General features: G+C 42.1%; 1 protein-coding gene across 2 annotated transcripts; it reads left to right on the top strand.

Annotated features, from left to right (window-relative positions):
- The first annotated feature begins 1,288 nt into the window (after positions 1-1,288).
- Rbx1 (ring-box 1) lies at positions 1,289-15,888 on the top strand. Of its 2 annotated transcripts, XM_020164478.2 has the most exons (5): positions 1,290-1,448; positions 3,473-3,551; positions 8,557-8,627; positions 12,289-12,374; positions 15,702-15,888. In XM_020164478.2, exons 1-5 carry the CDS (start codon positions 1,371-1,373, stop codon positions 15,712-15,714), a joined length of 327 nt encoding a protein of 108 aa, XP_020020067.1. In that variant the 5' UTR covers positions 1,290-1,370; the 3' UTR covers positions 15,715-15,888. The 2 variants fall into 2 exon arrangements, with proteins under 2 accessions (XP_073940664.1, XP_020020067.1); XM_074084563.1 differs by lacking the exon at positions 12,289-12,374 and having other exon boundaries at positions 1,289-1,448.
- The last annotated feature ends 217 nt before the right edge of the window (positions 15,889-16,105 follow it).

Consider the following 16,105-nt stretch of genomic DNA (forward strand, 5'->3'; position numbering starts at 1 on the left):
CAAATTGCAGCTCTTCCAGTATGGCAGTTACTGGAAGTGGAGATCAGGAGGATTGCGGTTTTAGGTCAGCCTGGGCAAAAAGTTAGGGAGACCTCATTTCGACAAAAAAGCTGGGGTGATGGTGCATGCAGTAAATCCCAGCTGTTCAGGTGGCTTAGATAGGAGGCATGGAGGACAAAAAGGGGAGACCCTATCAGAAAAATAACAAAAGCAAAAAAGGGCTGGGGCATGACTCAGGTAGTAGAGCACCTACCTAGCAAGTATGAGAACCTGAGTTCAAACCTTGATCCCCCAAAAGAAGATATATGGAATTTCAAATAAACTTATACAAAATTTAAGAGTGATCTAACTGGAGGAGTGGCTTAAGTGGCACAACTCCTATCTAGCAAGCGGAAGACCTTGTGTTCAAACCCCAGGCCAAAGCAGCGGAACCTCTTTAAGGTTGAGATGAAGGAGAACTTGTCTAGACATAGGAGAGTAACATGAAGTTCAGGTGCTCTGGCTAGGGAAGGCCCTGCAAGAATGTCAGGCTTGGATGTAGCTCAGTGGCAGAGCGCTCACCTACCCTGTGTAAGGCCACCAGAGTTCAGGTTCAGCAACTACAGACAGGCCAGTTTGGAGCACAAGAGCGGAAATGGGAAATGGCCAGTGGGGGATGGGGACATGCACCTTAACCATCTCCAGGCGCCTCTTCCATCAGTTTCTGGTGGGAAGGTGAAGGCAGGGCTGGAGTGCCTCTGCATTTTGCCTTGGGGAGGGTATTGGGGTGTGTTTGCGTGTGTGTCCCTTCTCTCCACAAGGAATCATTCTTGAGCAATTTATGAATCTAAATCAGAAAAGCACACGGCGCCGGGCCCTGGCAAGTCCGACCACAAGTCCTTCCGGGGTGCCTGCCCCTCTGGCCTGACTCGGGAGCCGGTCAGGGTCTGCGGAAAGCCACGCGAGCTCTCGGTTTCGGTACCGGAGACGGTCCGCTCGCCCTCGCCCCTTCCACCGCCGACGCCGGCGGCGGCGCGGAAAGCCTGGACCAGGGAACAGGTCTAGCTAGCCAGGCGGAGGAAGCGGCCGACGCCCCTGCGGAGGGCGCGCAGCCGGGGGCTTCCCAGGGTAGGGCAGCCCGCACATTTCCCCCAGGCTCGCTCACGTTGCTCGGCCCCGCCTCAATCGCTGGAGCAGCCGCCTCCTCCCCAGCCGCCGCCAGGGGGAACCAGCACCCGCGCCTTTAAGGGGCGTGGCCAAGGGCTCCGCCCCCTCTGCGCCAGTAAAGGGAGGGATACCGGAGGAGGAGACCAGGCGTGGGGGTGGGAGGGGAGTGAGGCGTGCACCGCTGCGCAGGCGCAGTGGCCGGCGACAGACCGTGTGTTTCCAAAATGGCGGCAGCGATGGATGTGGATACCCCGAGCGGCACCAACAGCGGCGCGGGCAAGAAGCGCTTTGAAGTGAAAAAGGTTGGGTCTCGCCAGCGCCTTCCTTAGGGAAGCGAGAGAGGCGCGGATCTGGCTGGCAGGCCCGAGGATGACCGAGGCGCGAAGGAAAGGGCTTCATTTCAGGGCGTTCCTGGGACTGGGTACCACGAAAGGAAGCCAGGGGGCGGGCCTTAGGTTTGATCGGCGTGACGGGGGCCCACTATTCAGAGCAGTGTTGGTTTCGCTGGGAAGCTGAGGGGCCAATCACCGAAGAGCTTATTGAGATACGCGGGGTTGCGACTTGGTTGTGGGAGCCAAGCGCCTGAGCTGTCACTGAAGGGACTGAGGGGTGGGGGAAGGACTGGGTGGGGTGGGGAAATGGGGAGTCGAAGTGACTGCGGCGGGTGGAGGATGGGGCAGGGCGGAGAAAGCTAAGAACCGGAGATCAGACCGCATTGGAGGCCTTTAGGAGCCCGGTCGGTCATTTCTCTGCGCCGCCCCTTTCTGGAGCTTAGGGCTCATTGACTCTGAGCGACCTCGACTGGTCCTCGCCGAATGAAAGCCTCCATTAGCTTCTTCTCCGGCCCTCTCCGAGTTAGCTTTGAGTGTAAACCTCGATTATTCTGAGACATCTCCTGATTGTCACCACCGTCTCCCCCAGCCCCATCGTTCTCTGTCACGTCCAGATTCCCGTGTAACAACAACTCAAAAATTTTTTTAAAGCATGGCGGACTTCGTTAAAAGAATATGGCCAAATCCTGTGGCATTTAGTGAGGGTTGAGTACTAGTTAACCTGGTAAGAGTGGAAAAGCAAAAACGTGGAACGTGTGTTTATTCTATTTTTGAATTAGCATACATTAATACTGTGAGGGGGTTTCATTGTGACAATTCCATACATGTACTTTGGGCAAGTCCACCCCTCCATTGTATTCCCGTTGCCCCCTCCCTCCTGGACCGAGTCCTTTTGCATGGTAGGGCTCTTAGTGGTTTGCCAGCAGTTTGGCAGAAAGTATTGATTCCCACTGAAACTGAAGTAAATCTGTTCAAAATGAAGATCCTGAAACAGGGAAGATATTATTCCTGGCTACACACGGACAATATTCCCCCTCCTTTGGCTTTTCTTTTTTTTCTTTTTGGCGTCTCATGTGGCCGCTGTTGCTCAGTTACAGCCAGCAGCCATATTGAAGAATAATAGGAAGATTTTCCTCCAAGTTAAGCTGTGATATGAAGAGTGCTGAACAAGTCACCAAGACACTGAGAATTCCCAAACCACAAAGGTCTGAGAAGTGGTACCGAATTGGTGCATGAAAGGGATGCTAGCAAATATATGTAATTGCAGAAGCCAGAGCATTGGATTACGTAAATAGCACTTTTAGGTGACCCTTAATGAAATTATCTTAACTAAGTGTAAGAGTTTGGACATATAAAAATTGAGGACGTCAGCTTTTTTTGATGATAAGAGCTAAAAATTCTACTAAATTCTAGTTTGTTGTGAAGAAATCTTCTAAGATTGAAGTGGTGACCTTGTTCTGTTCACTGACACTGGGTAGCTAGTTATCCAGCTTATCCCACGATTACCCACTTTTGTGATCCAGTCATCATCTTAGTTCATTCTGTCCCAGCTTTCACCTCCCCACTCATACTTTCAAAGCTGCCTTTGAAGAGCAGATACTTTTTAGGCAGATTTTGAGCTCTTCTACAATTGTCAGGGAAGCCAGCACAGTGATTTGTTTGTACGTATTAAACTTAAAAACAGGTGCTTCAAAGTCATTTCTAATTAGCCTATATTAATGTGATTAACTAAATTATTTTTAACTAAGGGGGAAAATTTAAAGATGACTTTTTAATTTGTATGTTCATATATTCAACCCTTGGGTGAATGAGAACATATATGTAGCCTACCGTTGTCCTCAAATATAATAAATAAAAGGAATATAATGTCCAAAAATGCTTTTGTCTTGTGGTCCCTGTGACCAAAGAGATGTTAACTGCAGCTACAGCCTGAAATCCTAGTGTGCGGTTATGTTACGAGGAGAGTGCACTGTTCTCTCTTTTTCTCTTTGCAGTGGAATGCAGTAGCCTTGTGGGCCTGGGATATTGTGGTTGATAACTGTGCCATCTGCAGGAATCACATTATGGATCTTTGTAAGTACCTGGAGAAGGATGGGAGCAAGTTGAGAAGGTTACAGAGATTGTGGTTATCCTGACGTGACCAGTTTTCTTCACAAGGAGATAAAGGCAGAGTCAGAGCATTGGAGTTTTCTGCATCCAGATCATTGGTGTCTTTGAAATAGAGTAGTTTTTTATGAAACCCTATCAGCATACCCAGCTCTCAGAATAAATTCTGAAATAGTTTACAAAACCCCATCTCCATAATAAACAGAGCAAATGGATAGAAGTATGGCTCAAGCGGCAGAGCTCCTGCTTTGCAAGCATGAAGCCCTGAGTTCAAATCCCAGTTCCTCCAAATAAATAAATAATAAAACAAGGACACATTTAGAATGAATTGTGGACACAGAGGCACTGTTGATTCTTTCTCTATGTTCCGTCTCATTCACAGACTCAAAGGCAGAAATAATGAAAAGAAGAAAATAAACTTTGAGCTAAAATAGTCTAACTCAGTTAGTTTTCTTGGGCAAGATTTATAGTCTGCCCTTTGTATTTAAGGTTCCATGTATGTGAGTCCAAACAACCAGATAGGAATATAATTTTTAAAAATTGCATCTAGAAAAAAATTGCAAATTGCATCTGGCCAGGCATATTAGCCTACTACCTGGAGGCTGAAGCAGAAGGATCACTTGAGCCCATGAGTTTGTTGAAGCCAGCCTAGGAAACATAGGAAGACCTCATCTCAAAAGTCAGAACATACAGACTTTTTTTTTTTTTTGCCATTCTTAACCAATACAGTGTAATGATTATGTACATAGTAATCTTAAAGAGCTGATTTAATGTTTATGGAAGGATTTGCAGAGGTTGCATGCAAATACTATGCCATTTTATATAAGGGACTTGAATATCCTCAGATTTTCATATCGATGAAGCAGTGAAGGGGTTCTGGAACCAATCCTTAGATAAGATTCTGAGGGATGACTATATAAAGGAAAAAAGTTTTAGGATTAGAGATTTTGATATTAGCACCTAACTAGGTAATTAATCATGCTAAAGAAATTTCATGCTGGCACCACTGGCTCACACCTGTAATACTAGCTACTCAGGAGGCAGCAATCAGGAGAATCGTAGTTTGAAGCCAGTAAATACTTTATGAGACCTTATCTCGAAAAAAATGGGTTGGTGGAGTGGCTCAAGGTGCAGGCCCTGAGTTTAAACCCTAGTATTTCGCAAAAAAAAAAAAAAAACAAAAAAACACTTAAGTCTTCACATAGTGGTCTACACATAATAGATCTGCTAATAGATGTTGATGGGCTGACTTTCTGTCATGTAATAATGGGGCAAAAGACTATAGGAATAAGGTTACTTTTTCATCTAGGTACTAAGATGGTTTCTTATTGAGATCAGAAATGGAGCAAAGAAATTGCAAGTTTCTAGAATTGGAATTATAGGCACGTGGTGTTCACATTGCTCACCTTTATTTCTAGCTTCCTCTTGAGCCACTCTCCTTGCTGTGGTGGTTTCTCAGGCCTTCTTTCACTAATTTTTTTTTTTTTTTGGTGGCACTGGAGTTTGAACTCAGGGCCTCATGCTTGCCAGGTAGGTGCTCTTACTGCTTGAGCCACTGGTTAAAAAAAAAACTAATTGAGAACATACAGAATTAAAATTTTTCTAGTATCATATTAATAAAGTAATATAGATAAAATTGATTTTAATAGTAGAGTTTATTTACTTATGATATCCAAAATATTTTGAACATGAAATCAATGTAAACAAAGTGAGAAACAGGATTGGGGGTGTCAATCAGTGGTAGAACACTTGCCTAGCACAGGTATGGCCCTGGGTTCAATCCCCCTAGCCACAAAAAAAAAGAGAAATACTATTTTATTTATTTATTTAGATTTAGGTTTTTTTGGTATTGGGGTTTGAACTGAGGGCATACACCTTGAGTCATTCCACCAGCCCTTTTTTGTGAAGGGATTTTTCAAGATAGGGTCTCACAAACTATTTGCCTGGGCTGGCCTCAAACTACAGTTCTCCTAATGTCTGCCTCCTGAGTAGATAGGATTACAGGCGTGAGCCACCAGCACCCAGCTGTTACTATTTTACATTCTTTTGGAAGTTCAGTGTGTATTTTACACATACAGTGCATCTCAGTTCAGACAAGCCATATTTCAAGTGTTCTAGAACCACATGTAGCTAATGGCTATTTTATTGGGCAGTGTAAGACTAACTCATATTTATTCTTCAGAGCTCATCTTGAATTTGCTCTGAGACATTTTTCCTGGCCATACTTAAACACACAGGCTATGGCAGTTCTCTTAAGTATGCTGGAGATATCCTGTATCCCTTTGTATTAATCATTTAATTAGATGGTTCTCAATTATGTCCATACTATTTGCTACCATATATCTAGCATACAATAAGTTCTCATTAAATATATGCTAAATGAATTAGAAAAACAAAATGGAGGAATAGTCTGTGATCACGGCAACTTGGAAAGCATGAATCAGATATTTTGTGCTGGAGAGCAGTCTGCCATTTGCTGGTAGTTGATCCTGGCTTCCTTGAGCTTTGACCCTGTTTCCTTTTCACACTATAGTCAGACCAGCAGCTACCATGGTGTTTAATACATATAGATGGAAGAAACCCATCATTGAAAAACACATGCACAGTTTTAAATGTGTTTGGGTGGGGCCATTGATTATGTGCTTGCCAGTTTCTTGCATTTTCACAAGTTGTACCCAGAGAAAGTTTTATTTGGGGGGGGGCTCTCATCTGAAAATAGTTAAGATTTTATATAACCCTGATTTTCTTTTCTTTGCCTCTGTATTTAAGTCATTGTGGGTCTCTCTGGACAAGAGAACATATTTCTTGGGAAGACCACAAAAGACAAAAGCCATCATTTTGCTGTCTTCTCTTAGGAGTTGAGTGCTGGAGAGACCAAAATAGGCTTTATTAGATACCAGTTTTGCCTTGAATTCAAGGGAAAAATAAAGGAGTAGGAATTTAGGCTGAATCTTGGAAATATAGGAAGGATTTATAGTATTGGGGAGAGTGTCACAGGTGCTGAATAAAAGGCACAGAGGAGCTCATGAAGGGACTTGAAGGATTTCTGAGGTTAGTAGTAATATGGCTATAACTATATGGAATGACCTATAACAAATATAAATATGATGATTGTACCTTGCAGAAGTTTTGGGTTTTAATAATTATTGTGGCTCTTTCTTAGCCAATTTCATAATTCATAGGCCTCATCTAAGTTAGAGGATCAAACTTGAGGACATCAGATGAAGCTTACTTTCTCTACCATCTTTTAAATATAGTATAGTGCTGTATAGTCATAACAGATTCTGTATATACTACATATACCCTAAAGTGCCTCTTACTTTTACTTATTTATTTTTACTACTTCTGGTAACACTAGGATTTGAATTCAGACCTTGTGCTTACTAGGCAGGCACTCTACCACTTGAGCTACTCAGCCAGCCAGAGTGCCTCTTACTGATGGCAAGCCAAGTTACGCTGTTTATGATGGGAAATTACGCTGTTTATGAGTAGCAAATGCAATTTTTGTGATTTCAGATCCTTTGCCTTTTGATTTTTGTTATTGTTTGTTTTTCTTTCTCTCTCTTTTTTTTTTTTTTTTTTTTGGCAGTCCTGGGGTTTGAACTCAGGGCCTCATGCTTGCTAGGTAGGCACTCTACTGCTTGAGCCGTTCCACCAGCCCTTTTTTGTGTTGAATATTTTTGAGATAGGGTCCCTTTAACTACTTGCCCAGCCTGGCTTGGAACCTTGATTCTCCTGATCTTTACCCACTATGTACCAAGGATTACAGGCGTGAGCTATTGGCATCTGGCTTGCCTTTGATATTTTTGAAGTGTGAGAAAAAGACCATTATTACAATATATCTCTTCCTCTAAGACCAAACATACTCATTAACATCTCAGCATTATTTTCCTACAGAGTTACTGTGTTCCGTCTATGATAGTTTGATATAATAACACTATTACTAGTCTTTCCTGAAGCTTTTTATTCTTCAGAAAGGAGATTCCATTTGATTACCTTCTTCAGAGAAAGCAAATTTTGCATGGGTAATCCTGTTTCTCTGAATGTACATCCCCATTGGAGCCTTGCCTGGTTCCCATTCTAAGATAAATTCCTTTCTCTTCCTCCTTTATAAAACTGATATTTGAGTGTGTTTGACTGATTTGTTCTACTTCCGAGACAGAATGGCTTCCAGGTCAATATGCCTCACAAAGTGGTGACCCCAAATCTCTAGCCCATTGGCCTATTTGCTTTCTTTGAAAGTGTTTGGAAGAATTTCGAGTTTTTTCAAGTTTTTTGTTTGGTTTTTGATGGTTGTTTTGTTTTGTTTTGTTTTTGAGAGTCTTACTGTGTGGCCCAGGCTGGCTTTAAGCTCACAGTCCTTCTGCCTCAGCCTCCCAAAGGATGGGATTATAGACGTGTACTTCCTTACCCTGCTGAATTTTGAGTTTTGAAGCTTATACACAAAGTATACTCTGCAGTTTGATGTAGTCTTCTTCACCCCTTTTAATTTTGCTTCTACCCCAGTCCACAGATTCTACCTGATCTCTTAGGGATTGGACCTTGTTACTTGCTAGGTCTTTACACTGTTAGACCTAGAACTCGGCGGGGGGGAGGGTGTCACCAGAGAAGAGAATTCACCAAAAATAAGGAAAAGATGCCAGTTCTGAGAACAGCAAGATTCAAGGGATGGCTATGTGATTTACCTAAATGTATCAAATTAGAAAGAATCACCCCCATTGTAACAAGACAGGTTATACTAATACTAAAACTCTAAAAGCACTTTTCTCTTGTGCTGCATGGTTTTTAAATAAGGATAGGGAATTGTTGGACAGCATCCTGCTAAGTCCCATCTCTTTCTTCTCTTTTCTTCACACTTTTCACATTCATTAAAAAACAATTGTGGCTAATTAACCAGCTGAGGACTGCCGGCTGCTCCAGGCAAGGGTTGCTGCTCCCAGGTCCAGTGACCCTATTGCTTTTGTTCCCACAGGCATAGAGTGTCAAGCTAACCAGGCGTCTGCTACATCTGAAGAGTGTACCGTTGCGTGGGGAGTCTGTAACGTAAGGAAACACCTTTATCTATCAGCATGGCTTAAAAATATGTTGCCACCTTTCCTGCTCTGCCAGTCTTGAAAGTTACTAGGAAAAAAATGACTAGCCCATCTTTTGCCCAAAAGGTATACAAGAATAACTAAAGATTTTAAATCCTTGTGCTATTCACCTGTAGCAGGGTAAATATTATTAGTTATTGCAAAAACTAGTTTGTCTTAATTATAAAGTAGGCCCATTAGGGATGTAGCTCTGTGGTAAAGGGCTTTCCCAGCATATGTGAGGCCCTTGGTTGCATACCCAGCAACCTAGGGCCTCACGTGTGCTTTAAAAAAAAAAAGAGAAAGAGAACAGCTTTTATTAGCTAGACATGGTGACACGGGCATGTAAATCCAGAACTCAGGAGGCTGAGGCGAGGTTTGCAAGTTCAAGGCCAGCCTGGGCTACATAGCATGACCCCCGTCTCAAAACTACTACTAATAAAGGGGCTGACTTTGTTCGCAGCTTCGAGTGTTCATCTTTGGGGAGTGCCATTAAAGCCTGTGGCACAGTCTTTGGAAGCCTCTCCTGTTTACTTTCTGAACAGATTTGTTAAGGGCAAGTGTCTGTGGAACTTAATTTTGGTAAATAAGTTGAACATTCAAGTCTGTGTGTGTTTTAAGTGTGGCAGATATACTGAGTTAGGATTTTTTTTTTTTAAATATGGCTCATGCCAGAAGTGTTTTATGCAACACCATTAGACTGAATGTATAGCTTTGCAGAGTTTGACAGTTGTGAAGGATGACAAATATCAAATACATTATTTCTAGCATGTGTTAACAATTCATCTGTACAGCCAGCCATATAGTCCCAGTTTCATGAGCTAAAATTGTCCTGCCCGTGCCTTCTGTGCCAAGGGGACAGAGAACCCACAGCTTCCAGCATGACACAGGAAATCACAGGTTCTAGGGTCAGACCACCATTCCCTGTCTCTATGTCTACTGGCTGTGTAACATCAGGGCAAGTATTTAACATCTCGGATCCTGGGTTCCCTCATGTAAAATGTGACTAATAGTAGACCACATAGGATTTTCATCAGGATTGAATGTTTTAATGTTAAAATGTGCTTAGAACTCCTCCCAGTACACAATAAGCATAAGTGTTTGTTAAAAATCTAAGTGAAGCCAGGTGCCTGTGGGTCATGCCTGTAATCCTAGCTACTCAGGAGGCAGAGATCAGGAGAAACGCAGTTCAAAGCCAGCCCTGGCAAATATTTCGAGAGACTGTATCCTGAAAAAGCCCATCGCAAAAAAGGGCTGGCTCAAGGTGTAGGCCCTGAATTCAAACCCCAGCACTGAAAAAAAAAAAAGTCTAAGTGAATACAAATTTGGGTTGTTGGTCTCTCAGGACTTTTTCCCCATGGACTTGAGGCTCTCTTCCCTACCCACACCTACAGAGCACTTTCTTCATCCTCTCAAGAGGACTCTGTCCATTTCACTATATTGGCCAAATGATGACGTTCATCATTCATGGGAATAAGGAAAATCTATCGGGTGCTTTGCTCTTTCTGACATTTAGACATATACTAAGGGCCACCTTCCTTTGTGTGGAAGGAAAAAGGGCTGAACTTCACTTTCAATTTGAGTAAGGAGCAACTTATTAGGGAGCCTACCATATAGGAGAGCCAGCATTGTATGCCAGAAGCCTGCGGACTAGTCTTGATTGCTAGTTCTGAGTCTTGTACAAGCAGCCCTGTGAATTAGGCAAGTCACGTGTCTGGGTTTCGGTTTCCTGTCTGTAAAGTGTAGATAGTAATATCTATATTGCCTGCTTGCCAGGGTTTCTGTGAGGCTTACATGAGGGAATAGATGTCAACATCTTCTGTAAACTCAGGGGTACTGTAAATATATCCTCTGCAAATTGTATCTTGTCTACTAAATATACCCATTTGTGTATCTTTTTTTCTTTTTTTCAGTACTGGGGTTTGAACTCAGGGCCTTCACCTTGAGCCACTTCGCCAGCCCTTTTTGTGATGGATTTTTCGAGATAGGGTCTCACAAACTATTTGCCCAGGCTGGCTTCAAACCACAATCCTCCTGATCTCTGCCTCCTGAGTAGCTAGGATTACAGGCATGAGCCATTGGTGCCCAGCTCCCATCAGTGTATCTTAGTATTAACAGAAAGAAAATTGAGATCAGAAATGCTCAGGAATGCTGTCACGTGCACTGAAACCTCTTCCACAGGCCTCCTGTCCTTGAGCATCTGCTACCTTCAGAGGGGTCTGGGGACCCTATATTCAGCAGAGTGCTTGGTAGGGGAGATGGGAAGTAGAGGTGAATATCTTGCATACCCTTGGTGAGCCTGTCCCTTACATCTGGAGGTTGAGAAAAATGCCTTAGGTTCTGCATCAGAAATTCTGTTTTTTCTTTTTCGTAGTGAGTTTTTTGGAGTCAGCAGGAATGGGATCTTCTAGAAAGTTGTCACTCTAGGAAAATAGTTGTCCTGATGAGAGTCCATATTCCAGAACTCAGCCTTCTGAGTACTAGTGTACTAGCTGTGGATTCCATTCTGAGTTACTGAGTTATATTTTTATTGTCAAGACGGTTCACAAGGTACCAATCCATATGGCGTAATTCCTGAAGTTCCATGCCCATTTTGAAAGACATACTGACCAGATTTCAAAGTTGTTGTTAAACCAAGCCTATAAATGCTTTTGTTGTTTTGTTGGGGTGTCCATATTTCTCTCCTTTGCCCTATGGCAACCACCAATCACAGATTAAATGAGGGAGAACCCTTATTCCTTCTCTCTTAATACTATTCTCCTCTGAGCAGAGTAGATGAGAGAATAGGATTCATTGCAGAAGCTGTGATTAATGTCTGCATGTCATCAGTGCATACAAAAAGACTGCCTACAGATTTTCCTTTGCCTAAATCTATGCCAGTGCCTAGCTCCCTGTTAGGTACCAATGTTTTTGGGACTCTTGCCTTTTTATTTCCTGTCTTGATCATGAAAACAGCCCCTTGATGCCCTCTTAACTGCCTTGTCAGTTATCCCAATTTTTCTTCTTTTTTGGTGCTGGGAACTGAACTCAGGTTCTTGAAGATTTGCTGAGGCAAGTGCTCTTCCACTGAGCTATATCTCCAATACCACTTTTATCTCAATTTTAAAAATTTCTCTCCTTTTTACAAAGTTCCTCATCTATTAAAGGCTTATTAAGTACTGAGCTCTTGTAATACCAGTATATCTAGGAACAAATCTAGAAGTAAAATCCTTTAGTTAGAGTCGAGCTGTGTGTGGGGAAGATGGGAAGTATCTGTCTCAGCCCTGAGTGGGTGGCAGTGACAGTGTACTACCCCACAAAAGGCTGAGGAGGAGGGGTCTTCAGGAAAAGTTAAAGCCCAAGAGCCACATTCCTTATTCCTTAAAGAAAAGAGGAGGGAGCACACTCCTGGAACATACTCCTGTGTTCCCTGCACCACTTTTTTCTTTAGTAGTAATGACATTTCCAACATGTTTTTGTTCAAAACATTCCCATATCTAAGGAAGGTCCCAAGGTATGTGTAGTCCATTGTGGAACTTGGCCTCTTCTCCAGCCTGCTGTATATACCCACTGCACTGCCCACGAGGGGTGCTGACAGTAGACAGCAGATCCTGTGCAGACTGACTTTTAACAAGATGTGTCTTTTCTTTCAGCATGCTTTTCACTTCCACTGCATCTCTCGCTGGCTCAAAACACGGCAGGTGTGTCCGTTGGACAACAGAGAGTGGGAATTCCAAAAGTAGGTGTCTGCCTATTTGTGCATTTTAAGTCTGGGCTTTGTTGTTAGTGCCATTCTCTGATCCACCTCAAGCTGAAAGAAGATAGAGTCATGGAACATGCCTTATTAAATTAGATTTTGTTAATTAAAGAAGAACTTACCTACTGTGGAAAATGTTTAAGAGATTAGCTAACATTAAAAGTTTGCAGCCTGGGGTTTCTAAACTTCCAAGGTCTGTGAAGACAGAAAATGGCAATCGGCAGACTTAAATATTTACAAAATCATATCCTTTGGAAGGATGTGATGAGGGGCACCTGGTGTCAGTTATCTTTGCTTTAGGCTGCACTTGTACCCACCTCTCATATTTCATTGGTTGATTATTTCTGATACAGCTTATCAGAATGATTAAATTTTTATTATAAATAAAACAACATGGTAAATTTTTAAAAATTCAAATGGTCAAAAGGGTATACCACAAAAAGATGAGTCTCCTACCTTAAGCCTTGAAAGAAACCATCAGCACCAGCTTCTTTAACTATCTCCATAAATGGGCCAACAATTCACCTTGTTTTCTTCATCTTGAACATTTTGGACATGTTTGTTATCCATAAATAACAAACTGTCTCCTTTCTAATGGCTACAGTCTTTTTTTTTTTTTAAATAAATGTACCATAATTTTTTAATAAGTCCCTACTGATGGATATTTGAGTTTCTCATTGTCACTATTAAAAGCAGTGTTGTTGGGCATGGTGGCTCACAACTGTAATCTTAGCTAAGTTGGGAGGCTGAGATCGGAAGGATTGTAGTTTGAGGCCAGCCTGGGCAAATAGTTCATGAGACCCCCATCTCCAAAATAACTAGAGCAAAATGGACAGAGATGGGGTGTGGCTCAAGTGGTAGAGCGCCTGCCTTCAAAGCCCATTCTCACCAAAAAAAAAAAAAAAAAACAGTGCATAGGAATGATCATCCTTTGTGTATATATCCAACTGTACCCATAGCAGGAATTCCTAAAAGAAAAAAGTATGTACATTTTAATTGGGTATGTTGGTGCAGTCACAGCATTCAGGAGACAAAAGCAAGGGAATCATGAGTTCAAGGCCAGCCTGAGCTACATAGCAAGACCCTGTCTCCAAAAAAAAAAAAAGAATATGTACATTTTGACTTTGATAGTGTCAGTTTTCCCTTTCACAAGAATATGTACTCAGCTCCCTCCAGTGAGCCAGATGCCCTTTCTTCATTTTCTGTCAATGTTCTCTTATCAGACTTTTCCATCTTAGCTACTCTGATAGGTGAAAATTAGCATTCAGTTTGCATTTTAGGAAATTTTAGTGAGACAGTTCATGTTTTCAGTGTCACATTTTCCTTTGAACTGCCTGTGTATGTGCATGTACATATCCTACTCATTGCTTATCTGTTGAATCATTGATCTTTTTTTTTTTCAGTTTTTTTATAGGAAAGGGAAGTTTTACTTAAATATGTCTTTACTAATAGGATATTCTTAGGTTTAAAAAAAAAAGTGGAGGTTCTTTAGTTTGGAGATCCCTTATTGGTACAGTAATCTTGCTTTTAGATTCAGTAATTTATTTTGGAGGATTTTGAACTTAGGAGGTATCAAATAAATACATGTTTATTTTTAAGGAAACCTGTCACATTATTTATTGTCTAACTCACACTGTTAAGCTCCATTCAGCAAAGGGCGTTTGAAGTAATGTATAAGATACAAACATGTATGAGACAGTTCGTCCCTGTCCTTGGGGAGTTTACATTCTGAGTGGAACTGTGACAGGCATTCACGTCACGCAGAAGCACTTTTCTAAGGTCTCAAGAGGTCCTTGTAACTGGCTCTGCCCTACGGCAGGCCTGAGGTTCTGTTTTAAACCACAGTGCCTCGTGTTGCCCATTACATGTGCTCAGGGCTAAACCTAAGAATTAAGGGATGTGATGAATTGGTCATGCTGGGCTTTGACACTGCCAACTGATGACTTTCCCAAGCCTGGTTATCAGTGCATTGGGAAAACAGATTGATGAGAAACACATTCTTAGCATTGTTTAATTTGTTAAACAGCCTCTGGGTGGTTTTACAGCCCATTTACAAACCCAGGAGCTCTAACCTGTGTGGAATTTGGCACACTGCTTTTTTAGACAACATTCAAATGGATTTCTAATGAAAAGCACTGATAACTGATAACTGAAGCTATAACCCAGAATTCTTCTAGTGCCCTGGTTTCTTGCCACGTAACAAATTAGTATTATTATTAATACAGGATCTCACTATGTAACCCAGGCTGGCCTCAAACTCTCTGTCTTTCTACCTCAGCCTCCCAAGTGCTGGGATTATAGGCATGCACAGCTAACAATTTATTTTAATCAAAGACTACCTGCTTAAAAAGAACCAGGACAAAAGATTAAGTAAGGGCTGGGCATGGTGGCTCACTCAGAAGGCAGAGATCAGGAATAGCTTGTTCAAGACCAGCCCAGGCAAAATATTAGCAAGACCACCTCCCCCCCCCGGGTCTCAATCAATAGCCAAGTGTACTGGTACACATTTCTGGTCCCAGCTATCCTGGAGGTAAGAGGTAGGAGGATCATGGTCTGACACCTGCTCAAAAAATGTAGGCAAAATTGTAAGACATATCTGAAAAATAACTAGAGTACAAAAGGGCTGGGAGTGTGGCTATAGAGGTAGAGCACCTGCCCTGAGTTCAAACCCCAGCACTGAAAAAAAAAAAAATTACGTAAAATAATAACAAATGATCTTGTGTTCAGGAAATGTATATGTAAAAGAAATTTCCTTGCTTATTTTTATAATCTTATAGGACCAACTTTTGGCTTCTGGGGAAACCCATGCCTAGTTTCCCCACAGTTATCTTTCTGTAGCATTGAATAGAATCAGAACTGTAATTGGAGCTGATGATAGGTTTTGAAATTGAACTTGCTATCAGTATTTGGCTTATCCCCAAACTTACCTGATTGCTAGAGTCAGGTGAAAAGAGGCTGCATGCAGTAAGCTGCTCAAACTATGTACTTGAGCCACTGATTGGAACCAATAGAGATCCTTTTCACAGGCACCATTAGTGACTTTCCCTCTCCTCTGCCTAATACTGCCCGAAATCTGCTGGTAGCCGGCAGGTAGGATGGTTGCACCAGGAAGGGGTAGTGGGTGAGAGTTATGATGGTGAGCGAAGGAGGGATCAGCCATTTGTCACCCCACCTAGGAGTGTATTCTCTGTCATTTACATATTTTCAAAGTTCTAACTAAAGTTGTTCATATGTTTTAAGCAGGCTTTTATAGTCATGATCATACGAAATTACCATGGAATTAATAAAGTAATTTATTTTGTCTTTCAGGTATGGGCACTAGGAAAAGAATTCTCCCATCAAGCTTAACTGTTTTGTTATTCATTTAGTGACTTGCCCTTCTTTACTTAATTATAAATTAGATAGAAACGTGTCTTTTCTCCTTTGTCTTTTCAGTTTGCTCTTCTGGCAGCCATATTGTATCCTGTGTCAAATAAAGTCCAGTTGGATTCTAGAATGAATGCTGTCTCTTGTATATATGTGCTAGCATTTTAAAATAAAATGTTGGGCTGGCGGAATGGCTCAAGCGGTAAGAACGCCTGCCTAGCAAATGTGAAGCCCTGAGTTCAAGCCCCAGTGCTGCCAGAAAAAAAATAAAGTGAAATGTTTGTTCATTAGATACCGAGTACAGTTGTCCTGCATTCACGTGGTCACAAGGAATCTGACCAAGAAGG

The sequence above is a fragment of the Castor canadensis genome, chromosome 8 (assembly GCF_047511655.1).
Source record: "Castor canadensis chromosome 8, mCasCan1.hap1v2, whole genome shotgun sequence".
Classification (NCBI taxonomy): Eukaryota; Metazoa; Chordata; class Mammalia; order Rodentia; family Castoridae; genus Castor; species Castor canadensis.

Coding starts and splice junctions, on each gene's coding strand:
- Rbx1 (XM_020164478.2), top strand. CDS start 1,371: ATGGCGGCAGCGATGGATGTGGATACCCCGAGCGGCACCAACAGCGGC. Junction 1,449..3,472: donor AGCGCTTTGAAGTGAAAAAG/GTTGGGTCTCGC, acceptor TTCTCTTTGCAG/TGGAATGCAGTAGCCTTGTG. Junction 8,628..12,288: donor TTGCGTGGGGAGTCTGTAAC/GTAAGGAAACAC, acceptor CTTTTCTTTCAG/CATGCTTTTCACTTCCACTG.